At 38.5% G+C, this 26464-nt stretch overlaps 2 protein-coding genes and 1 long non-coding RNA gene across 6 annotated transcripts in view; 1 reads left to right on the top strand and 2 right to left on the bottom strand.

The window, feature by feature from the left end:
* MAP3K2 (mitogen-activated protein kinase kinase kinase 2) overlaps positions 1–21849 on the bottom strand; it is a 32929-nt gene extending 11080 nt beyond the window's left edge. For 2 of the 4 annotated variants that reach the window (XM_081314152.1, XM_081314154.1), the window contains exons 1-10: positions 16491–16600; positions 9293–9355; positions 8830–8948; positions 8520–8560; positions 6749–6848; positions 4587–4700; positions 3417–3504; positions 468–586; positions 212–291; positions 37–104 (exon numbers count right to left, since the gene is read on the bottom strand). In XM_081314152.1, the coding sequence (XP_081170278.1) occupies positions 37–104; positions 212–291; positions 468–586; positions 3417–3504; positions 4587–4700; positions 6749–6848; positions 8520–8560; positions 8830–8948; positions 9293–9296 (733 nt within the window). In that variant the 5' untranslated portion in view covers positions 9297–9355; positions 16491–16600. Of the gene's footprint in view, positions 1–36; positions 105–211; positions 292–467; positions 587–3416; positions 3505–4586; positions 4701–5442; positions 5516–6748; positions 6849–8519; positions 8561–8829; positions 8949–9292; positions 9356–16490; positions 16601–21456 lie in introns of those variants that run through there. The other 2 variants (XM_081314153.1, XM_081314155.1) reach the window with 2 other exon arrangements.
* A 419-nt stretch (positions 21850–22268) lies between these two features.
* On the top strand, positions 22269–26210 carry LOC308659995. The gene is made up of 3 exons (XR_014024661.1): positions 22269–22307; positions 23660–24531; positions 25308–26210. It is a non-coding gene; the product is annotated as an uncharacterized lncRNA (long non-coding RNA).
* The window catches only part of PECR (peroxisomal trans-2-enoyl-CoA reductase), a 30737-nt gene continuing 28787 nt past the window's right edge, over positions 24515–26464 (bottom strand). The window contains exon 8 of the mRNA XM_081314187.1: positions 24515–24871. Within this exon, the coding sequence (XP_081170313.1) occupies positions 24783–24871 (89 nt within the window). The 3' untranslated portion in view covers positions 24515–24782. The remainder of the gene's footprint in view (positions 24872–26464) is intronic.

The following is a 26464-nucleotide window of genomic DNA, read 5'->3' as shown; positions in this document are numbered from 1 at the left end:
TAACATTGGAAACATTGTCCATTTGTTTTTATCTACCAGAGAATTCTTGATGGTTATCAGGATAGCTCTGAGCTCTTGGCATTCGGGACTTAGGGTAGTTCTCTCTAGAAATACAAAACATTGCAATATTAAATTCATAATAATTAAGAGCCTCCTGAATATAACTATGACTTGCAGAGCACAGCAGAAAAACAGATTATATGGTTCTCACCCATCTAAAGGGCTATCAAGTGACGGACAACTTCCTGAGCCAGAATTTTCAGGACTACTCAGTGATAACGGATCCAACATCTGAAATAAAAGCACAAAAATGTACTGCAAAGTTTCAGTTAGTTCAAGCCACATCAATAAATGGAATGGGGGAATCCAACGTTAATCCAAAATTTAAGGAGAAAAAGGGGGATCCCAAAAGAACTCTTCAAGCTACCAGATAAGTACGTAGAAGATCCTTTAACGAAAATGCTTACTAAGTCTCTTTCTGGAATGAACTCGCCCTCACTATTGATACTAGTGAATGATCCATTCCGTGCCACATGATCATCTGGAATGTATCCTGGAGGAGGAGAGCTGCTGTCACGAGTATAGCCTGTTGAATTTTAAAAGAAATGGAAAAATATTATAAACAAACTTACCATCAAGAATCAATTATTAGTTTAATTTTTAAATCAAACAATATTCTTTTCTTCTGATCTTTCGATTATTTTCTATTATTTTAAACTACGTATGCTGGTAAGCAAACAACTTTACTTCAATATAGAACAATTTCAAATATAAAATGCATTATGCATTTCAGTAATTTTCTATGTGGTATATAAACTGTCGGGGAGATATATTTTATACACTGATACAAATGGAAGAATGTACACTTCAAAAAAATGCTTCAGAACATCATCCTTTTTCATTCACACATTATTTCAAAATGATATTCCTTACTTCTGCTTGATATTTTCCAACAGAGTGGTTTTTGATGTCCTGCTGTTTTTCCTGATAAAACTACAGCTATAGAAAAATACCTTTTCCCTTAATTCATGCTGAATATATTTAATTCTGATACTGAATATATGTAATTTCCTCACAGAATATAAAATTGTGGAATACTAGTCTACAAAGTGACATAAATTGCACAGTAAATATAAAATATTAGTCACTATTTCTACATTTTTTTTCATCCTGATCCTATTTTGGAATTTTTTTAATGGCTATGGAATGTTCATACCAGTTGAAACATCAAAACACTCAACCTTAAAGGGTGTTAAAACAAGAGCAAGGAGAAATAGAATAATTCCTGATTAAAAAATAAACAATATCAACATATTCTATTGTAGGCAAATGCATCTTAATCCCTTTACATAAATATAGCTCTTCTTTTACACAATTGCCATATTTGAGTTTCTTTATATATCAAGAAAAATGAGTTTAATAACGTATTATGGATCTAGGTTGTCTAATTTTCCATAATTTTCTAATTTTTAATACACTTCCTATATTTTTCATCACACGTATTTGAATCATTCAAAACAATGCTTAAAGATTGTCAGATTCTTTGGCAGATACCTCAGATTAAAAGCATTTCCCCCCAAGTATTCTGTCTTCTTTTGAATACTACTAAATGAACCAAATGAGATTACAAGATTTTCAGTAAATCAACTGTTTCCCACTTAGAACCAACTTATATTCTAATGTGCTATGGCTGACTCTTTTAAAACTTCTTTCTAGCAACCTTTCTGCAATCTGGCAGCTAACAGAAAAGAATACAGCTGGTTGTGCACATACCAGGTCTTATAAATCTTTCATTTCAAAACCTACAGAAATCCATCTGCCCTTCTTAAAAAAAGGTAAAGGTAAAAAAAACTTTTGCATGGTAGCTGTTCTGAAATCTCAGCAATTTAAAAGGATTTTCTATATCTGAACCAGATTCTAACCAATTTCTATAAAGCTCTTTACAATTTGTAGCTTTATCTTCAATAATTTTGGCTACCAACAAAATTAATTTGCTTGCTTCAATTTTGTTGACTTTTAGATGTGTACGTATGATAATTATGCGCAGGCCCTGAAAGGAATTAAAAAGTGAATTTGAAAAAGCTATAGGAATTGAGACTATATCACATCAAAGAAAAGCATTTTTATAACCTGTAGAGGGAAAAAAGGACAATGGCTGATGTATATATTTAAACACAGAAACAACTAATCCCTTATAGCAAATCCTTAACTTATTTAGTGAATCTAAAGCAGCATTTTCCAGTTCTGTTAAAATTCAGCTACATAACCATAACACATTTAAATATAAGAGAACTCCATGTTAGCAAACAAGATTGGCAAATATCAAAAACGTGTACATATTAAACAGTAAAACATACAAAACCAAGAAATAGACATTATGTAAAAAGAGTGTCTAACTAATATAGGTTTTGTGATAGGTTTCTTTATTAGTCCAGTTTAAGAATCTGGGAATTACTTAAATCAATTTTTCTGGATGGAGAAGTACATGTATAAATTGATGTGCAATAAGCTTATTTTTACTCAATTCTCTAAATATAACTTTCTTCTCTCTCTTTTCCCAATCATTTTATGAATGTTTTTTTTAAAAAAAAACAGATCCATAGAAAAATCTGAATATTTCTGCTTTATATTTCACCTGATGATACAGAATCATAAGAATTCCAAATAGTGCAAATACCCATGTGTAACCAACCTATTGTGTATCTATATTCAAGAAATGTGAATTAACGGTATTCACATAAAACGTATTTGTAAAGAGAACTAAGATCTAAAATTAAAGGTAGCCTCAGTTTATGACTTCAATTGAGCCCAAGACATTTGTCAAGTAAATTTTGCTCCATCTTATGACCTTTCTTGCCACATTTAAGTGAATCACTGCAGTTATTAAGTTAGTAACACAGTTGTTAAGTGAATCTGGTTTTCCCACTGACTGTCAGATGGTCACAAAAGGTAACCATTTGTCCCCAATACACCGCAATTGTCATAAATATGAATCAGTTGCCAAGTGTCTGAATTTTGATCATGTGACTATGTGGATGTTGCTACAGTCATAAGTGTGAAAAACGGTTATAAGTCACTTTTTCAGTGACATTGTAATTTTGAACGGTCACTAAATGAACTGTTGCAAGTTGAGAACTACCTGTATTGCCATAATCAGAGATTCTGAGTGTGGTACTTTGTTCTTGTTATAATTCTGGTATTATATGAATTTAGTTTTAACTTGTTTAATGTTCTTATGAGTTTTCAATTATTCAAGGTTCGTACCGCGCATTAATCACTGGTCTTTGTGTGCGGCAATATTTGTACTGCTTGCTTTTTGCAAATTATTACTGTGGCAGCACGAAAAGAAGGGTAAATGTTTCAAAAATAAATAAATAAACCACCAGTTTAAAATTTAAAATATGAAGTCTTATTACCTATTACAGAATTCTTTTTTTTCTTTTCTGTTACTCTGAAAACTGTATTATCCAAATCTTCCAATGATGACAAGGGATCCATGTTATTCTAGAAAGAAAAGTATGATTATTTATTTATTTTAAAAATCTCTCTACCCTAATAAAAGTAAGCAACATTTTGACATAAATATGGATGACATCCAACGTTCCATTTCCACATCCAGAGATGATAATGGATGGAGTTAATTTTCTCCTTTCCATGGTCCTCAAATTTGGCTCTGAGGGATTGAGGACTTCTGGTACAAATTTTATGAAGATGGAACCGCAGATGAACAGGGCTTTTTAAAAAACCACAACACAAAATTCCAGTTTGATGATACTGGATTTCCCCCCCAAATTTTCCACTTTTCAACTAGGATATTATAATATAGTATCATTTCCCAAGTGCACACATTCCAAATGTTAAGATTATAATGATAGCAAGAATGAAAGGTTAAAATGTATTGAGATTATTTAGAAAGAGGAAAATAAAGATTCTGGCATACCTGGGAGTATTTCAGCACACATCTCACTAAGAAGGATAGCTATCAACAATCGAAATATAGTTTAAATTGTTTTGGGCTTTGCCTATAATCTTTCTCTCCTACTGTTCTAATGAGGCAACTATTAAAAAAATATTTGTAACCTTTAAAGCAAAAACATGGTATTATATAATGAGTTTTCTGATTGCAATTTATTATTATATAAATGGAATTAAAATAAAAAAATAAATTAATATTCTGTGAACATACAAAACATGGATTACATGCAACATGTACTGTATCATTATCAAATTTTATTACACACACACAAAGACTTGGATTTTGTGAGTTACAAATACAGATAATGTACACATGAAAATAACAAAACTTAATGTGTTACAAGACAAAGAATGAGAATTCATGCAGATATTATTCAAAGAATAATTTTGACTGAAACCTTTCTTGTAGATTTGATCAAAGATTTACTTGTTAATGTAAACAAGACTTCTGTGGCTTTCTGCAACTAGAATCCCCCAAAAAAGGACTCCTCCATAAAGGAAGGGGAAAAGATGGCAATTTTCCAGAGAGTTCAGGCTGTTAGGGGTCATAGGCAAACAACAGAGGAAAAGTGTCACAGCAATATACAAATTTACACAATGCCTTAACACACCTGTGTGTTTCCATGAACAACAAGCAGAATCTTGAGGCTCTTCATGTGAACGCTGCGATCAAGGAGCTCCACAGCTTTGTCCAGATCATCCTGGACAGCTAATGGAATTACCAGCTATACATAGGAAAAATTCACAAGATTAAATTGCAAGTTAAATACAAATAATGTATATACACAATAGATTTTGTGGCCTGAAAATTAACTATACAATACCGTCTTCAATAATTAGTATTTAGCAGAACTAAGGGACAGCATGATAGAAAAAGGGTAGAAATGAACCATAAAAAGGATATTTAATTATGACAATTTGGCTAAGCAGGATCTGTAGTCAGTGGAAAGATGTAACCATACTAAAAATTAAGCAGGTTTTCCCATATCCCAAAGCTACTTGTTAAAGATGCATATGTTCATTATGGCTATATTTTTTGAAATTCAGCAAGGCATAATAAATTAAGGACTCTTAATACAGGGAAGTAGGTAAAAGAAAAATAAATCCACATTTGATTTTCATCACATTAATGAAATGTGCTATTTTCATTATGTCAACTATTATTTTCTCCATAAAGGAGCAAGGAAAAGGATTGAGCAATCTAATCAAATAGTCTAAGTTTTTCTAACTGCAATGCAAATGTCTAGATGGTTTTTCTTTCTTGTTGTTGTTGTTGGTGGTGGTTGCAAAGTCGTGTCTGACCCATCGTGACCCCATGGACATCATTCCTCCAGGCCTTCCTGTCCTCTACCTCTACTATTCTTTCTAACAATATTAAAATACTAAAAAAAAATAAACAATACCAAAACAATACTAAATATTAAGAGAACCAGTTTGGTCTAGTTGTTAAGGCATCAGGCTACAAACCATGAATTCATCTCCTGCCTTAGCCATGAAAGTCAGCTGGGTGACTTTGGGCCTGTACTCTTTCTCAGCCCAATCCACCTCACTGGTTTGTTGTGGTAGGAAAAACAGGCAAAGGAAGTTGTGTTGGATACGTTCACCTCAAATTATTTGTAAAAATAATAAAAACAGGATACAAAATAAACAAACGTTTCTTAATATTTAACTATTAAGCAATATTTAGTAAATATTATCATTATCATCTATTTTTTTTAATTCTGCAACTTTGCTTTACCTGATTTGAGTTCCTGAAAATAACATAACCTTCAATATAAGCATATATATTAACATTTTATAGTTTAAAATTTAATTATCTATTTTACAAACTAAAGATCCTGCCTATCATTTTATAAAGAACTCAAGGCAGCAAACATCACATTTAGAAAACATTTGTTTGTGCCTTAAGCTCAGTGTTGATTCCTGGCAACTGCTTGGACTAATTCTTGCAGTTTTCTTGGCAAGAATTTTTGGAAGTGGTTTGCCACTGCCTCTTTCCTAAGGTTGAGAAGGAATAACTGGCTCAGGGTCATTCAGCTGGTTTTGTGCCAAAGATGGGACTAGGTCTCCTGATTTAACTATAGTACTTAGCCAAACCTGAATTAGTTGAATTAGTGAATATACAGTGAAATATACAGATTTAGAGAAGGGTAGGGCATAGCTAGAATGGCAAATAGTATGAAGAAGATAAAATCTATAATGATGAATAGCTTCTGCCAACTCTTATAGAAATTACTTTAAAAGGTAATGGCATTTCTAATATTCTGGCTAAATACAGTCAAAAAGGTAAGCTGAACTGCTTGTTATTTTTGTTCAATCTTCCTCTTGTTTATTTAGTTTAATTATTTAATAATGGTATACTTTTAATATCTCATTATAGACAAGGTTGTTGTTTCTGAGTTACACAGTGATCATATTCTGCAAACTCTAACCAATTCACATACCGGTATTTTATATTTAATAATATACATTTTATTACTTCCCAATCATATCTTCCAAGGGAGTTGTATTACATTTCTTTAAAAATAAAGATACATTAAATGTTTTTATTTCATTTTCTTGTTTCCTAAAATACACTGAAAATCTTATTATATCAATACATGACCTGATGAGAAAGATTATTTTTATGAAAACAAAAAGCCACAATATAAATTGTACAACATGGAGTGTAACCTATTACAAACCTTAAATATGTTTCAGAGCTTCAAGTGGTTCCATCACCAAGTTCTCACTATATCAACATTACAAAGAATAGTCTATTTTTTTATTTTACCTCATTATTGCTGTAATACAAATTCATGGACTGTCCAAAGGCAACTTTAGCTTTTGATGCAAGATCTTCTAGCTTGATAGGTCTAGAAAACTGTAGGATTCTATAAAGTAGAATACAACTTTTATGAGAAATGAAAGAAGTTACAAATTGTAATTATGAAAGTCAAACTTATTTTCAGTGCCATCTTGAAAAAAAGAAAAGGCAAACCACTTCTCCCAACAATTAAACCACATGAGCTGAATTCAATTATAATGGAGGACCGAGCTCTCATTTCTTTCTTTGCCTCTACAAAGGACTAAATAAAGGCTTATTATCCTTATCCTTCCCTTCCAAAGGGAGAAATTTCAACTTGAACTGTACCTAGTCTATGGCTGGTACACATAACAGTATCTCAAAATATTGCACAGTGTATTAATCAAATTGTACCTTATTTCTTCACCTTGTAAGAGGAGGCTAATGAACTAGTTGACAGTAAAAAGATTATTTTGCTAGGCCTATGTATATTTCCCAGGATTAGAAATCCTAGGAAGTGATCTACTCAAGAATTCCAACAAGTATAATATGAAAAACCAAGTTAAACTAAACTTTAATTTGCAACATTTTAACTCAGTCAAGTGCTCTAGGATTTTTTTTAGGAAAATATTAAAAATAATTTGTACTATATGATTTACAATTTCATATGGAACACAATATACCAGCATTTTAAAATTTGTTTGCCAAAATAACCAGAAGCTTACCACATTTCTGCTGTATCTGTAGTTTGAGGTTATCTATTAAGTAAATGGCTGAGTAGGCCAATTATGTAACCTTACGTAACCATCCTAAAAACACTGTCTGAATGTCTGTGTCTGTCTGTCTAGACTCTAGCTATTTAGCTATCTTGGACTGAAATAAAAACCTAAACATTACAATATGGTATATTATTTCATCTATTCTTTGAACAGAAATTCAAAATAAAAAAATCCTCATAAATTTATAGGTAGTTGTTGGGTTATGACACTAGCTCAGTGACTGTTCAAAATTATAACAGTGCTGAACAAGGGGACTTAACGCCAAGTCCTCAGAATTCCAGTCTTTGCAGCATCCCCAACGTCACATGATCATGATTTACAACATTCCCTGCCAGCTTCCCTGAAGCAAAGCTAATGGGGAGCCTGAATAGAAGTCAAAGGTCACTCTTGCCACTTTTTTACCTGGCTGCATTCTGTAATGCCTGCTTCCGGGACATCCCTGGCACCCAGTGACATCCACCCACATTCTGTTTGGCCTGCCTGCAACACTCTTCCCCATCATTTGCCTGTGTTCCATAGCATCTATTTGCAGCATGCTAATCCGCACTCTAGGGTACTTGCCTGTGCCATTTCCCTGTCCTCCACATCTCCTGCCCATCTGCCTGCACTTCGGAGCCTCCGCCCACGGTATCCCCCATTCCACCTGCTGGCCTGGGACTCCTGACTCTTCTCACTTAGTGACCCACATAGTCCTGGGGTTAAGACAGTTAATGGGGTTGCTGGACCTTGCTGAACAATGTAGTTATGTAACGTTGCATCTTATGACTTCATTGTTTAAGTGATAGAAGTTCCTGAACCAATTGCAACCATAACCTGTACAGGACTTTTTAAAAAACGTTTGCTTATGTTTTCAAACATTGATGTTGATTAGGTAGTTTTAAATTAAGTCAAGATTCTATAAACTAATGAAACAGTGACATTTTTTAAAAAAAGTTCTCATATTCAGAAAATAACAGAAATTTGCTTAAATTACTGTTTACCTTTTTTCTCCTCGATGTTCAAATTTGACTCGTACATCATTCTGTAAGAGAATTATACAAACTTATTTATTGTGGTCAGTGACATTGATAAAGATGTCTTTTCCACAAGCTTATAAAAATACGTATCTGGAAGCAAGAATTATATGTGAATTTTATCCAGTCATTTGAAGCACCTATGTTTAAAATCTGTTGTGTAATTTTAAAACTGTTTCATTTCAATTTCTAAAATGTATGTATCACAAATCAATGTACAAATTATAATATAGGCAAGATTTCTTCACTGTGCTGGGCAAACACATTATATGATTACCTGTTTTTTGGGTGAAGTTAACTTTCCCTTTCCCATTTCTTGAAGTGGCAAAGCAGGACGACTTGCCTTATGAAGAACTGCCAAATCCTGCATGATTGAATTCAAAGCTTGCTGTTCATCTATTTAAATAAAAATGAAACAAGAAATGTAATTTTCAAACTAAGTTTTTAAAAATCATAAAAAAACCAACCAATTAAGAAACATAAGTAGAATAAAGATAGTATGCACTGTAACTTTAAGAGCATTCATAATATCAACAACTAGATAGTAATATTGGTAGTGTTCCTTCATTTATATTTTACTTCAGCAACAACTGTATTTTATTATATTCATACAATAATGTGATTTTAAAAACTTACATGGAGTTTTAATATTACTCATCATTTACTATTATTAAAATTCAGTATTGGATTATTACATTCTCAGGCACATGTTTGAAACCCTAGTAACTTCAGGAACTCACCCATAATGGCATCCAGCAAAACCGAATTTCAGAACAGTGCTCCCATTAGAATTCTTTTATTGCCTAAACAGTAAGAAAAATGAAAATATCAAAAGAAAAAATAGTTCTGGAAAATTTGTATTTTCAGGTATTCCAGAAATCACAATTGTTCCAATGTGAAATGCAATAACACACTAGAAGAAGAAGAAAATGAAAGGAGAAAGGAAAGATGCCTAAAATTGGCCATTGCTCAATAAAACTACTTTTATTCCAACAAACAGACCATAAGACGCTATGGTTAAATACAAGCATATGAATATCTTTTTTGCAGTATATGATAAAGCAGAATGACCAGAAATACAATTCAAAACCCTGGCTTTCCATTGTTTTCTATACAAGTACAATGTGCCTATAGGTATGCCTTGATTTCTTAATTAATTAATTTTCCCGCACTTTTGGAGTGTGACAAAACTAATTTCCAGCCTATCTACAAATCTCTGAATCATGTACAACACATGACAGCAATCACATCCAAAACAACAATAACTCACTGATTAAAACATCACAATAAAATCCACATGTATAAAAAATTCGGTATCTATCAATATACCCTAGCAACAGAACATTGTGTCTCAAAAACACATGTACAATTAGAGATAGGTATGATAAAAGTGTCTGGCTTCTATAAACTTTCCTCTAGGCTTAGCATCATTAATTTTTCTGGACAACTTTCAATCTACCGTGCATGGATCAAAGTTGCTGAATTCAACCTTTTCAAGTAAGCCCTTAAGATAGAATATGAACAGGCAAAACAAACTCTGAAGCAAAGGATCCATTGAACCCTGATGGGCCAGCATCATATAGTGTAGCAGTCTCCAACATTTTTGGCACCCGGGACGGGGGGAGGGGGGAGGAGAGAGAGAAGAGAACCCAACCTAGATCCCGCACATGTGCAGTTTTGCTCACCTGGACTGCCCGTGCCTGGGGGGGGGACTCCTGCTGTAGTACATATCCTGTAACTATAATTTGTTATCACTTTGTTGTTACTTAATAATTATAGATGCTTTTACTTTGCTGTAAATTTTAGATGCTTTATATTTAGTGATTTTACTGCTTATATTATAAACTAATAGAGGCTGTAGCTTGGATTTTACTTATTAGATGCTAGTTAGCCCATTCTAAAAATGCATTTTAACCCTATCTTAAATATTTGCTCATTATCTGGCTGCAATTTTAGGTGTTATATTTAATATAATTTTAAACTTTGCAAAACAATTTAACATAGGCTGTATCTTGGAACTCACTTATTAGATGCTAGTTAGGTCATTATGTTAATGTATTTTCACCTGTCCTATATCTTGTTTGTGCGTTACTTGTACTGATCTTTGATCATAAGCTAAACTGAACTGCTCCAGTAGTATATGTTTACCATTCAGCTGGAGAACAGCTTGACATGCAGTAAATATTCATGATTTGTATCTTTATATAAAGCTTCCCCATACCACTTAAACTATTGAACTGTAGAACGGTTAATCTCACCTTCCTGGAAATATTTGCTTATATTCATACATCTTTACATGATGGTCACTTACTTTTTCTGATTGGTTTCATTCCTAAATGTGTGTAGACTAACATCAGACTGTCTTATACTTTTACACTGAATTACTAAACACCAATTAGTATTTTTTTAACAAGCCAAATACAAAAGACAGAAACCTTGTGTCTGCTCAAATAAATGTCATAGCCCAGATGAGATTAAATTTCTCTTTGAAAAGCAGGTATGTCGCCAATGACATCTTAATCGTATCTTAATCAATGCTGCTTTGGATCAATCATGGTTGGGTTCACCAAACCCAGTAATTCCCAATTATGGAGAAAATGCCTATATTAAGTCTGTGTGCTCCAAGAGTCTTCTTTTAAACCTTGCCATTATATTATGCAACCAAGGAAGCATATTTTTTATGTTGTTGCACTGCTTTCACCACCACACCACCACCACCACTATGCAATTCCCAACTCTTCTTGCCTTTAGGAAAACTGTTAAGACCTGCCTCTTCCCCCATGATTGTTTTGTTATGATTCATCACCATTTTACATTTATATATTGTCCATTTATTATTATAAGGTGTTCTTTTTTTCTTATTTTTTCTTTCTTTATTGTTTATTTGGTAGCCTACCCAGAGTCACACTGTTTGAATTAGACAGTCTTATAAAACTTACAAATAAATAAATCCTCTCTCAACACAACTAAAATTTATTATATGCATTGGTTGATTTTCAAGGATACAGCAGCTGGATGGAACACTATTTTATTTTATTTATTATTTATTTATTACATTTGTATGCAACCCATCTCATTGTTTGAGAGAACTCTGGCGGCCTACAAGGTATAAAAAAACAGACATAAAACAATTATAAATATAAAAGTAAATTAAAATGGCAGAGGATTAAAATTTAAAACAATCACGGGTTTGGAGGGGAGCAGCAAGTGGTGCCTTCACTGTTACTGTACCAGCCACCCCTAGCCTAGAGCTACTCCTTCAAGGTCCCATGCCAGCTGGCATAGCCAGGTTTTAAGGCTTTTCTTGTCGGTCAGGAGAGAGGGGGCAGATCTCACCTCTGGTGGCAAGATGTTCCAAAGGGCGGAGGCCAAGGCAGAAAAAGTTCTTCTCTTGGACCCCACCAAAAGTGTCCACCACAAGTTTGCATAAAGTGAGAGACATGTGTTTCAAGTGTGGTAGTAAAAACTATGCAATATTCTTCTTTGGGAAGCCAGACTAACATCAACGTTAATTTTATTCTGGCATCAAGGGAAAAGCTGGCTATTTTTAATTTGATAGTAATAGTGTTTGCTTATCTGTTCTGGATGTATCTCAAACCATCAGCAGTTCGCAAATAACGGAAGGAAGGAAATTATCCTCTAGCCATGCTTATTTGCTGCGCTGCAATTAGAAAACCCCCTCAATATGAAGATCTCAAATAAGCAATCAGTTATAATATATAACTGCCTCTCTTAGGAATTCTTTTTTAACCCCACTTTGAACCCTGTGGTCAGAAGGACATCCAAGCTGTAGTATTCAAAGAAGCAGCACGTTTAGAAGACTGAAGGAACTGTGAAGGAACCATGCCAATTCTTCAACGGCTAAGACTATCTTGTCATTTTAAATAGGAGATTCTGAAGAGTGATTCATAAAGCACATAATGGAATGGTTTGTCCAGCTGTATGAGAAAAGCTGATTTTGTATAAAAATACTTATAAAATGGCTGCTGTCACACCAATTAACTATTATAAAAGGAAGAGAGTAATTATCCTTCTCTCTCATACACATTCATACTTTCAAACATATTCACTGCAGACTGCTGTTTTAAAACATTTGCAGTTGGACTTTAACACCAATAAAACACACTGCCAACATGATTATGATAAGGGATTATGGGACATGTGAGTCACATCTTGTAGAGGGTCCTAAATTGTTTATCCCTGGTTTAGATGTTCAGGATAATCCAGAACTGATCAAAGAAGATGCTTGAACAGAACTACCTTACAGACCATATGCAATACATGAACTGTGCTTATTCTTGTCTTATATTGTGCTTTTTAAAATATTTTACGTCATGTATCTTTTCAGTGCCAGTTTTCCACTTCAATAATTGTTTTTTTAAAAATAGTCACTCTCTCTCAGCCCAACCCACATTACAAGGTTATGGGAAAAATAGAAAGAGGAAGGGTATTAGGTACATTTGCCACCTTGAGTTATTTATAAAGAAAATAATAATAAGGCAGGATATAAAATAAGATTCAATAAAAGAACAGTGAAAATTATTTATTCCCAAAGGCCCTTCTGAATAATCCAGCCTTATCTTCTTTTTGGAAAAGCATTAAGGTGGAGGTTAATCTAATATTTACAGGGAGGCTATTGCACAATATTAGTTATCTAACAGAAAAGCACCTGGCCACATTTATCACCCTAAAATAGGCATGTCAAACTGCCGGCCTGTGGGCCAGATGCGTCACGCCGAAACTGCGCCCACCCCATTGCCAGCAATGGGGAAAGTCATGATACGTCGTGCGACATCATGTGACATCACGAGTTTGACATGCCTGCCCTAAAATGTGGGGTAAATAGAAGTTTCTTCTATGATAAGCTATTGCTAGTTGGAGGAGTCAATCCTGAAAGTACCCTAGTGCCAACCATATACAGCTTTATAGGTTAGTACTAGTACTCTGAATTGCACTTACACAGCTTTTCAGCAACCAATGCAGAGCTTTATGCATACACATAATACACTCCTGGAGTTAACCCCTGCAGCAATGAGGCTGCCATATTCTGCACTAATTTTATTTTTTTCTGATTAGTCTTAGAAGCTGCTTCATTTAGCCATTTGTGCTATGTCTAGGACCATCTTTTTCAGCAAGAATTTACCCACTCATTTTGGAAGAAGGTCTTGAGTATCCTATACTTCTGTAAAATCAGGGGGAATTAAGCCAGTAGTGCAGGGGTCCCCAATCCCCAGGCCGCAGACTGGTACTATTAGGAACTGGGTCGCATAGCTGGAGGTGAGCAGCAGATGAGCGAACCCTACTGCAAACTGCACATGCGTAGGATCTCAGTTGCACACTCCTCCCCCCACCCACACTGGTCTGTGGAAAAATTGTCTTCCGCGAAACTGATCCCTGGTGCCAAAAAGGTTGGGGGCAGAGAATGATTTCCCATAATGGCACATACATTACAGAACAGCTTTCCACTGGACATCAGAGGGGCCACACACTGTTTGCAAGCACTAGCAAGTAATAATATTTTAAATATTTTAAAATGCTTACAGAATTTTAAATTCTACAGTAGCACTCCAGCCCAGGCAGTAGCAGATTGCAGCAAAAGCAAAAACAAACCGGCCCCAGATTGGTTCATTTGGCCATGTGATCAGGGACAAAAAAAACCAAAACCTTCTGGCTTCAAAAAAAAAAGCCATCCGACTTCTCATAGGCCAAACAGCCCAGGCAAGACACAGAGCTAAATATGGCTGCCATTGCAGCAGCGCCTTAATCCAAGTCACAGGGCTACAGAGGCCTCTTTTTGGTCGCAATTTTGAATTTCTAATGTAAGTACCCTGAATTAATTCCTTTTTTGTGAAAACTCACTAAATAAATGTTCATACCTAGGGGATTACCTGTATGTTGTTTGAACCTAGCTACAATAATTTATCACCTAGCACTGTGGTTTACTTAGCAAATTATGGTTAAGTAAACTGTAGTTTAATTCAATAGTCAGGTGAGGGAGGGGGCAGGGCGGGGGTTAGGGTTAGGCCGCTGCTGCATTCCCCCCAGGACGGAGCACCCCACCACTGCTCACACCCAGTGGCGAAAGTGGAGTTTGGCAGGCAGCTGCAGGGCATAGCCCAAGTGTGGCCCAGTAGCAGCAAAGCTCGTCCTCACCACTCAAGCAGCCACCAGGGGCTCCTTGGCTCCATCAGAGTTGAAGAAAGCGGACGCGCGGCAGCAGGATTGCTCTCAATAAGATGGGCGCACACGAGCAAGCAATGCACCCTGCTCGTTTGAGAGCAATCCCGCTGCTGCACCTCCGCTTTCAACTTGGACGGAGCCGAGGTACCCAAGCCACTACACTGCCTGCCTTCCCCTCCCCTTCCCCCTGTGCCTCGGGCTGGCGCTGCCAGCAGCTTGCTCAGGCCCATTAGGCTGCCACTGCCAAGAAGAGTGGTGAAGTTTTGTGCCAGCCGGACGGCCAGACAAGGAGTAGGTCAGGGGATCATAGCTGGCTGGCTGGCTGGGGGGGGAGGAATCTGCCAAGCCTGAGGGCAGCAGCATTGGCAGCTCCCCCCACCCTGCCTGTTTCCTTAGCTCTGTTACCGGTAGCAGCTCCCTCAGCAAGCACCCCACGGCCCTCACCGTCAAGTTTCCATTGCACAAGCTTTCTGGAGCTGAGGAGAACTGCAGTTACTGTGCCGCCAGGTGGGTCTGGTGGGCGGCGTTGCCTTCCGCTTTTCCTGCTGCAGCTTTCGCTGCTGGTGTTGCCCTCCTGAGAGAAGGGTGCGGTGATTGATTGGTGGCCACGCCACAAATGGGGATTGATCATCCCCCAAACCCCACCACTGTCAAAGGAGGAGGAATGGGGAAAAGAAAGAGGGAAATTGGCCGAGCCGGCCAGGCACCGAAGCCCCGCCAAAAAAAGCAGAGTGTCTTTGCAAGCCTGCATCAGCCTTGTTCTCCAAAGCGCACTGCAGTTGATCCGAGGCATGGAGAGCACGGCTGACAGGTGAGCGCATAGCAGACGTGCAGACTCTGCTGTTTTTGGTGGCGCTTCTGATCAGCAGCAGCAACCCTAACCCCATTGCTGTCAAAGGAAAAAAGTGGAGTCTGTGTGCACTCCTGCCTTGCCTGTATCAGCCAGGCTCTCCATGGTGTGCTGCAGCCCACAGAAATGGCTCTGCATGCCGCCTGTGGCACGCGTGCCATAGGTTCACCACCACGGGACTACACTGTCTTGGGAAAGCTTTTTCTCATACAAATTGTAGAGAATTAGTTTTTTTTTCTCGCTCCACTTACTATTTTTTTTCCTATCTTGTAGACTGTAGACAAAAACAATAATGTCAATTAAAATTTTTGCATTTCCTGAAATATATATTTGCAATGCTATAGTGGAAATCCACTCAGATAAGGAAATCGACCATGGTAACAGTTCAATTAAAGCACTATATGACTATCAAAGGATCAAAACTGCCACCACAGACTTTCAGTGTTATAACTTTTCTAGCCAGCAAATAAAAAAATCTAAGCTTCAAAGACAGTTCACCTCATCAGCAAAGAAGCCAAGCAAACTGGCATATAATAAGCAGCTGTTTAAAAAGAGGAACCCTCAAATCTCTGAACAAAGTCTTACAAGACATCAGGTAGAGTTGGCATCAGTTTTCTATGCCCTCATTATTTTCGGACAAAATTATTGTAATAATGTAGTGCTTCCAAGAGCTGGTCGCTCCATCAAACTGAGCAATCGGGGGAGAAGGGCCTTATTAAGAGAGATGACCAAGAACCCAATGGTCACTCTGACTGAGTTCCAGAGATCCTGTGTGGAGATGGGACAGAGTTCCAGAAGGACTACCACCACTGCAGCCCTCCATAGGCTCTAGGGCTGAGTGATTTAGACAGAAGCCTCTTCTCAGTGCAAAACACACAAAAGCCTGCATGGAGTTTGCAAAAAATCACCTGAAGGACTCTCCAACTGTGAGGGAAAAGATTCTCTGGTCTAACGAAGGCAAAATTGAAATGTTCGGCTTCAATTCGAAACATTATGGCTGGAGGAAACTAGGCACCGCTCATCACCTTGCCAATATCATCGCAACAGTGAAGCATGTTGGTGGCAGCATCATGCTGTGGGGGTGTTTTCCAGCAGCAGGGACTGGGAGATTGGTCAGGGTTGAGGGAAAGCTGAATGGAGCAAAGTACAGGGATATCCTCAATAAAAACCTGCTCCACAGAGCTCAGGACCTCAGACTGGGCCGAAGGTTCATTTTCCAACATGACAACGATCCTAAGCACAAAGCCAAGACAACACAGGAGTGGCTTAGGGACAACTCTATGAATGTCCTAGAGTGGGTCCAGCCAGATCTCTTAACTTGAACCCTATTGAACATCTCTGGAGGCACCTGAAAATGGCTGTGCACCGACGGTTGCTATCAAACCTGACTGAGCTTGAGAGGATTTGCAAGGAAGAATGGCGGAAAATCCCCCAATCCAGGTGTGCAAAGCTTGTCTGATCATACCCAACCTGAGGCTGTAATTGTTTCCAAAGGCACTTCAATAAAGTACTGAGTGAAGGGTCTGAATACTTATGCCCAGTGCTTTTTTTTTTGTAAGAAAAAAGGTGCCGGAACTCAGCCCCCCCTCCTTCCCCCCCCCCCAGGGCCAGGCCATTCCTTGATTGGCAACCTTTTTACTCTCCTCCTGAGCCGGACTGCCATGCTAAGGTGGGTGGGATGGGCGGGGTAGGCCCGGTCCCCCTCAGCCATTTCGGAGCCAGGGGGGAGCGACGGTGAACTGCTCCGCTGCGTGCCGGCTTTCTTGAAGCTTCACCCCACAAATCACCTGCCCTGGCGCAGCAGCCGTCTCCTCCTTCTCCTCCGCCAACTCTCCCGTGGCTTGTGCCATGACAAGCCTCCAAAACCACCTCCCTCCACCAGTCCTTTGTCGCCTGTCTCATGGAGAACACAGCAGCTCTGCTACAGGGATGCAGAGCAGAAAAGAGTACTTGCTTGCTGCTCTGCATTGCCCTGTCTCTCCCTTCTCCCTTCTGGAAACGGCAACCCCGTTTCCTGCTGCTTCTCCTCCTGGCGCAGCTCCTTTCTTTGCTAACCTGCTTTCCAGCTCTGATGTGTTTCTCTTCTGCTGCAGGGAAATAGAGTTTATGGAACTAAAAACAGTTCAGTCAGACTTCTCCTTGTAAAATCTTTTTTTTTCCCCCGCAAGAAGTTGCAAGGTCTGACTGAACTTTTTTTAGTTCCACAAATTCTGTTGAAAAAAGGTGTTGGAACGTCGTTCCGTGCATTCTACGACAAAAAAAAGCCCTGCTTATGCCAATGTGCTATTTCAGTTTTTTTTCTTTTTAATACATTTACAGACATTTCTAAAATTCTGTTTTCACTTTGTCATTATGGGGTACTGAGTGTAGATTAATGAGAAAAAAATGATTTTCAACAACTATAGAATCAGGCTGCAACATAACAAAACTGACAAAAGCAAAGGTCTGAATACTTTCTGAATGTTCTGTACACCCACCCACTCACTCATACACACACAGGTAGTCCTAGACTTTTGACCACAATTGAGCCCAAAATTTATGTTGCTAACTAAAACATTTAAGTGAGTTTTGCCTCATTTTATGACTTTTCTTGCCACAGTTGTTAAGTGAATCCTTGCAGCTGTTAACAACATTGTGTTAAGTGAATCTGGCTTCCTTATTGACTTTGCTTGTCAGAAGGTCACATGACCCCTGGGCACTGCAACGGTCATAAAAATGAACCAGTTGCCAAGCATCCAAATTTTGATCACATGACCAAGGGGGATGCTGCAACGGTTGTGTGAAAAACGGTCATAAGTCACTTTTTCAGTGACATTGTAACTTTGAATGGTCACCAAATGAACTGTTGTAAGTCGAGGAATATACCTCAAGTTGGTTTTCTAAGAATAACAATAATTGAGTTTTACCACAGTGCTGTGTCTGAACAATAATAAATTGTCATTAAATGGAAGAGAAAACCATAAATGTCTGCTTCCAACTATATTAAAGAATGTAATGCTTATGATTTGTTCATACTGTACATAATTAAATGTACTGAGAGGACATGTGATAACTGGCAAGTCACATCATCGCGAACTTTTGCCAAGATCAATATGTGAAACAATTCTCCAAAACCTTAGGACTTCCAGAAATCCCTGCCAGTTTTCACCTGCCAGACTCCAAGTTGGGGAAGCGTGCTAGAAACGCATAAGCTCTTTTATTTTTGTAGCTGTTTACTTGAGTAAGCTAAGCACAAGTAAACTTTGTGCTGGCTTCACTTTCAGTTGTGCAACCACATCAATAAAGGAGAAGTAATGTAAAAGAAAGCCAGGGTAATGTTTTTCAGCTTGCTCAGAATTATAAAAAATATACAAATTAGTGCAAATTAAGTCTAAAGGCAGAAATATTGCTAATTAATAAACCGCTACTGGCTTTTTTTTTTCTAAGATGGCACCTGCTCTGAAAGAACTTAAATTTTGCATAGAAAGATTTAGGATGCTTTGATTTTACACTATTCTAGGAGATAGTAATGGGGAGAGAGGGCCTTAAACAATTATATGTGTGCCCATTTGTGGGCCAATCTGATTATATAAAAGTTACCTATACCCTGGTTACACTATGACTATTACAATGAACTCTCCTTAAAGAGCACTTGAAATCTTTGCAGCAAAATATGGCAGCTGAGCTGCTTATCTATAACTAGGACAGTACTAGTATCATATTGCATACTTATCAGAAGACCCCCTGGTAGCTACTGACTGCTTTCTGGACTAAATTTTACGCTTGTTTAAGCTATAAAACAGTTTATGGCCAGATTATCTGAGCATTGTACTGTCCTTGTAAAACATTTGAATGTTGCAATCTGGCAGGGGAATTCTAAAGAGCTACCAGCTTGTATAGGCAGGCCTACTTATAATTACCAAAACCAGTATCAATTACCTTATAGGTTAATCTATAAAGACAAAGTTACTAGATAAAAAAACACACCTATGTTAAAGTGCACATTATGAAATGTAGATACTGTATGCATATTTATTCCAGATATCAAAAGTGTACCAACATGTTATTTTTCAACTGAATTTTCCTAGGTATACTTTTTTAAAAAAATCTTAAAGTGAGCTTGAGAGTGAGAGAACAGAACTTGAAATATAAATATCTTTAAAATGTGGTCAGCATCTCTAGACTTTGATCCTCAAACCCACAATGTTATGGCAAACTTGGAAGAATTTGCTTGCCAAGCAAAAGCGGAAGCCAGAGAAATTCCTTGCATGTATTTCCATATTTCACATCACAGGGCAAAAGAAACCCAATGTTCACTTTTCCATTTACAAATAAGCAATGCTGGGCAACACTCATAAATCTGGGGACAACCTATCAAGCAGTTGTCCACTGAGACTATATGCTTCAAATATACATAGAGAAAGCAGTTAAAAGCACAAATCACAAATAGCACAGAACAAATTATATAAAACCAGTATTCACTGGCAGTATGTCACAAACCACTTTAGCAAATATAGCTTTTTTTTAACTTGTAATCTGTTTCCCATCTTCACTCAGTGAAACTATTAGTCAAGATCACCATCAAAACTGACCAGAGTACAGTTCTCATGGATAATCTTCATTATACACCCAAATTATATCTCACAGTAGTTTATAACACTACTGAGCATTAATTTTAATCTGTTTCTGTATCTTGTTTTTAAACTGATAAATCAAATTCCATCTTTTGTGATGGATTAAACATTCTTCCTCAAATACTCAAAACCACCTGTAGATAATTAAACATTAAAAATCTTACTTCTTGGTACAACAGCCCACATTTCTCAGTATATATTAACGGTATGTATAAATCAGCACTGGAGACAGGGAAACTGGGAAAGGCATTTCCAAAACAAAAAGCAATTCTCATATAAATAGGGCCACTTATCTACAATAGCCATAGCCCTTAGACTTATAAAGCACTTCACAGTGCTTTATAGCCCTCTCTAAGCGGTTTATAGCAGGGGTCTTCAAACTTGGCCCTTTTATGACTTGTGGACTTCAGCTCCCAGAATTCCTCAGCCAGGCATGCCTGGCTGAGGAATTCTGGGAGCTGAAGTCCACAAGTCATAAAAGGGCCAAGTTTGAAGACCCCTGGTTTATAGAGTCAGCATACTGCCCCCCCCCCAAAAAAATCTGGGTCCTCAATTATTAACTGCTGACAGCCATGCCTACACGACATTTTTTCCCCCTCCTCCATCTAGTAGCGGAGTTTGATCTCAAACAATTATGACACACAAATTTGTATGTACAAGACATACCTGGGCAGAACTCTTGGACACCTATATTTATTGAGGAAGAAGTTGGGAGTGAGCAGAGCAGGACTGCTTCCTCATACCCCGCCCCCCTCCCCCCCCCGAACTGCAAGTCAGCTTGCCCGCGTAACCCCCCCCCCTCTCCTTTCTTTTTAGGCAACGCAAGCGAACCTCGATCTTTTCCCCTCAATCGCAACTCAAGCGACTTCCTACTCCGCCCGCGCCCCCCCCCCCGCCGCCGCCGCCGCCAGAATTCCGCGATCGGTCAGGGGTCGGCAACCTCGGCTCTTTTATGACTCGTGGACTTCAACTCCCAGAATTCCTGAGCCAGCTATGCTGGCTCAGGAATTCTGGGAGTTGAAGTCCACGAGTCATAAAAGAGCCGAGGTTGCCGACCCCAAAGCCCGCGTCCGAGGATTACCTGCGAAAGCGGCGACAGTCCCACAAAACCGCCATCCCCGACCCCTCCTCAGCGCAAAACCTCCCCCAGGCCACCCGGCTTGGTTCGGCTCCCCTCTTGCATCAAGCGCCGGAATCGGTGGCCCCCACCACAGCTCGTCGCGCGCGCGCACTCGCCCGCCCGCCCCCACCCCCGACGTACCTGTGGGGCAGAATTAAGGCGCGCGCGGGTGGGGGGGGGCAAGGGGAGGAGGAGAATTTTTTTTTTCCCCCTCCGGACTGGAGGTTCCGGGCCCAAGCCGCCGAAGGCGGTCCAGGTTCTCGATTTTCACCGGAGACCACGAGCCTGCTCCTGGCTCTGCCGGATGAGACGGGGAGGATGGCGTGAACGGGGGGAGACGGTAGTAGGCCCAGCGGCCCCCTTCGCCCCACCGGAGGACGAGAGCTGCAGCCTGCGAGGGACGGAGAGGCAGAGAGGAGAGGCGGCGGAAGGACCCAGGCGCTCCCGCGGGCGAGGGGCAGGGGGAAAGGATACCACCGGTGGCCCCCCCACCCCGCGGCCGTCACCTTAGCCAGACGGACCTTCCTCTCTCTCCCTGCCCCCCCCCCCGCCGTTTTTCCCCTCCAGAGCTCCGCCTCCCTCACGCAGAACCCGTGACACCGAACCGGGCCGCGACGTCAACGTCATCACGCAAGCGCGAGATTTTTTTTTTCCCCCCTCCCCTTGTTCGGACGCCGCGGCTTAGAGAGAGAGAGAGACGAGGAAGAGGAAGGATTAGCACGGGGGCGACCCTGGGAAACCCGCCGCGGCGCCTCAGAGCTCCTGGAACTACAATTCCCAGCAGATTCGGCGAAAGAGCAAGGGATGCTGGGAGTTGGGGGTTTAATAGCTTGCGTCCAACTCTTTGGCCAGGAGAACGCGTGGCCTTAATGTATATGGAATATTATACGCGCACGCAACACGCTCTATCTACCTTCCTACCTACCTGGTTTTCTCTGAACGCCAGCGGTAGCACTATACTTCCAACCCGTCTCCAGTATAATCATTTTACGGTACGCTTTGCAACCTGGAGTAATTGCACCGATCCCTTCCGGGTTCTTCTAAACGGCAGCGCTACACAGACCACGCTTGGAGTACTTACTGCCCGTTGTGCTTAAGTGATTTTTCTGAGCAAACATCTGATTGCCAACCTTTAGTCTCTGAATCTTTATTGGCTTTTCGAGTCATGTTTGAAACGCACTTGCTAGGAGTAATTTCAAACTTTTTTTTTTCTTCTAAGAAGCGGAGGTCAGGAAAACAATGGTGGTAAAAATCAAATCGTTTTAGCATAGCTAGCTTTGGTCAATGCCACCTTGACCCTAGAGGATGGCCTCAGACAATGACATAGGTAAGAACATGGAGATTAAACATACAGGTAGTCCTTGACTTACAACAGTGACCATTTGAAGTTGCAACAGCTCTGGCTTATGACCGTTTTTAACACCACCGTTGCAGCATCCCCAGGGTCATGTGATCAAAATTCAGATACTGGGCAACTGACTCATGACTGTTGCAGTGTCCCAGAGTCATATAATCACCTTTTGTGACTTTCTGACAAGCAGTTAATGGAGATGCCAGATTCACTTAACAACCATGTTATTAACCACTGTAGTGATTCATTTAACAACTGTGACAAGAAAGTTTGTAAAAAGGCAAAACTCACTTAACGAATGTTTCACTTAGCAACAGAAATTCTGGGCTCAATTGTGGTTGTAAGTTGAGGACTACCTGTATTTCTGTGACAACAGAGATCAATGTTATAAAAGTTATGGTCTTTCTAGTAATGATGTCTTTAAATTACGGAAGTGGAGACAGGGCTTAAGAGTATTATGGTCTGCAAGGAGAACTGTTCAATCAGCCCTGGACTAGATAAAATTCATTGCTCCTTTGTGACAATGAGCAGCAAAGAGAACTTTACATATTTCAGACATAATGAAATAGAGCAAAATTATGCTTGGCAAGGCTGACAAAGTAAATGACAATGACAGATAAGTGGATGGGTAGGGTTAAGAATGTTTAAGGAATGCCCTTTGAAGAGCTATACCTATTACAATAGGTCAGCGTGGCTTACATTTATCTGTGCAGTTGTCAAAAATTGAGCCAGATTCCATTATCTCACACCTGTTTTCAGAGACATTTTAAGCCTTTGCAGCCAGCACAAGAGTCTTGTGGCATCTTAAAAAATAAGATTCCCTAGATTTGCCAAATTGTAGTCCAACATTCCACCTTTTCAATGAAATATAGCAGCAATTATACAAGTCCATACTTTTTCAAATTGTACTTTTATTTCTTATAGAAATCTTAGCTTTTGACAAGTGCAAGCATCTTGTGTAAGTAATGCAATATTGTCCAATATCTCACACAGGTATCAATTCTTAATCACAGTACAATAGTGCCAAAATGACAAGTGTCATGACATTATGCTGCAGGCTCTAGCCCCATCAGATACCTATGCTGCATCATACAACTGAAATTCCAGATACAAGACTTAAGGAAAGGTTATCCTCATTACATCTACCAGTCGCATCAGATCCAGCAGGAGGGGCATGCTCTAAGCCCCATCAGCTGGAGAGTGTCATCTGGCAGGGTCAAGGAAGACAGCCTTTTTTGCTGTGGCACTCACCCTGTGGAACACCACCCTTCCAGAAAATTAGATTGGCTTGACCCTGCTAGTCTTTGGAATAACCCTGAAAATATGGCTGTCAACAGGCATGGGGACGCAGAAAACTGATGGAGTTGGCACAATGGCTCTACTGAATTTTATTGGTAGGTGTGATTCCTTCACTACAAATTAAATTTGTACTTATTTTTATATTCTTTTGTACTTTTATTCTTTTAAATTGTTGTATTATTCAGTTGTTTTTATATTGTTTAACTGATGTAAGCAGCCTAAGTCATATATATGAGATTGGTAGCAGTATACATTAGAAAAATTAATACATAGATAAGAAACTAAATTAGTCTGACTTGAGGGGCATTTTTTATGAATAATGTATGCATACTTTTAATTTCATATCCATTTCTCATTCTGCAATATTAATTAGATTTGATTGCCCGGCTAGTCTATATCCCAATCCCAGCAATTGATGATGATGATGATGGTGAAGTATATCCTATCTTTTCTCCAAAAGTATCTTACAAGGAATGCCCTCCCAATGATCTCCATCACTGAGGGTGGATCTAAGATAGTTCAATAGTGAACTACATCATCACACCTTGTTCTCAACACAAATAAAAGTGGGTATTTAAATGATTCACACTCATATTTTGAAATTTGAAATAAGATGTGAACTGCAATGATGTTCATCTGCTACCTTTATAGTTTTGCCTCTGGATCAGATAGCTATTGTTCAATAGTAATGTTAAGGGTTTTGAAGGAAAAGCCCACAATTTCAAAGTGCCACTGTAAGTTCTTTAGATGTATTGCAGTTAATTACTGAAAAATAGCATTTTTCTAATAAAATGTAGACAAATCCTATTTCTTTGAATTACAGGTTTGATTTAGGTTTTCCTGAAAGCATGCTTCTGAGAGCTTTGGCATTATGTCCATCTGGTGCTGGCGGCCATCTGTCATGATCTGGGAGGAAAGAGAAGATTTAGTTACCTCAGAAAGCAAAACCAATGCTATTTATTTAATTTTCACAGATTTGTTTTCAAAGAAAAACGCTTAAAACAAGCCTAATGAAATGAGTTAAGAGTCACTTTTATATAATCTCAAAAACAGAAAAAAATATTTAATATTTCAGAATATTGTGACAGTCATTTTATTATCAATAAAGAGTTCAGGTTTCAATTAAGAATGTTCTTTGAGCCTTAACACCTGAGTAACTGTCAAAGATGTATAAAGGAACTACAAATATATGCTGGAAATGTAATTGTACACAAATGTAAGAGTATTTTTAAATCATCTCTGATGGTTTAGTGACAAAGCAAAAAATACTGGAATCAGATTTCTCTAATTCAGAAGATTCTTAAAATAAATATAAAAATGAATCTAGATTTTTTTCTCTTAGGTTTGATGGACAAAGATCTTGCAAGAAAATTTGGAACTTTATTACCGGTACTCCTTCCAAGGTCAGTAAAATGAGGACCCAGGTTATTGGGGGCAATATGCTGACTCTTTAAGCTGCTTAGAACAGGGATCTCCAATCCCCAGGCCATGGTCCACTACTGGACCGTGTTTTATTTAGAACCGGGCCTCTTGAGCATGGCCCGGTTCTCCTCTCCTCTCCCCACCCCACCCCAGACTGGCCACGAAGCTGCAAAGGTTGGAGCCTGCTGGTTTAGAGAAGGCTGTAAAGCACTGTGAAGTGGTATATAAATCTAACTGCTATTGCTATTACTATGTTAATAACACAAAGATGAAAAGATAAACTAATTCCCAAAATTGAAGAATCAATGGTGAAGATGATGGAATTGATAAAGATGGCAAAATTAATTACTTTAATTAAAGAGAATAATTTATCTATTTTTGTTTCCATTTAGAAACTACTTCTGGATTTTGTTTACTCAAAACTGAAAAAAGTATACCTAATTTTAGGTTTTGATTATTAGAATGATTTTGTTGGAGAAATGGCTTGAAATATTTAGAATTGTAATGCAAAAGATTGAGGGGGTTTTTTTGTATTCTACTCCTCTGAAAGTGGAAGTAGTGAGAAGTCACTACTTTTTTCTTTCCTCTTTAACTTCTCTTGCACCTCACTTTCTTTTTAAAAACTCCCTTAATTTTTGTTTGTATTTGTATTTTAACCACAATAAATTCTAGTAATTTTTTCTTTAAAAAAGAATGTTGTTTGACCCTAGTCAATGAGGTTGGCAGCTTGGCATATTGTGCTTATCTAGCCAGTTTTGTTTTAGCCAACCCGAGTTAAGCAAACGAGGACTTCACACAATATGTGAAGCCAAGCTGTAAGTTCTGGGTGAAATAAAGTGTTACATGACAGATATGACAGTATTCAAGACAATTATCAACTATCTGAGGAAACAATGGGACTGAGAAGAAAATGCCTTAATTGAGACAATTTGCACACATCCTTAATTTGTTTCACATGATGGAAATGATTCCTCCCCTCCACCCCAAAATTAAATAGAAATAAATGGCTGTAACACAAGCTAAACAATAGCTGATTCCCAAATTAAATCAATTAGATGAAGGCTTTCTTGGAGGGAA

This window comes from Vipera berus, assembly GCF_964194415.1.
Source record: "Vipera berus genome assembly, chromosome: 1".
Taxonomy (NCBI): domain Eukaryota; kingdom Metazoa; phylum Chordata; class Lepidosauria; order Squamata; family Viperidae; genus Vipera; species Vipera berus.
Note: the sequence above shows the minus strand (reverse complement) of the source record. Positions and strands in the feature narration are given on the sequence as shown.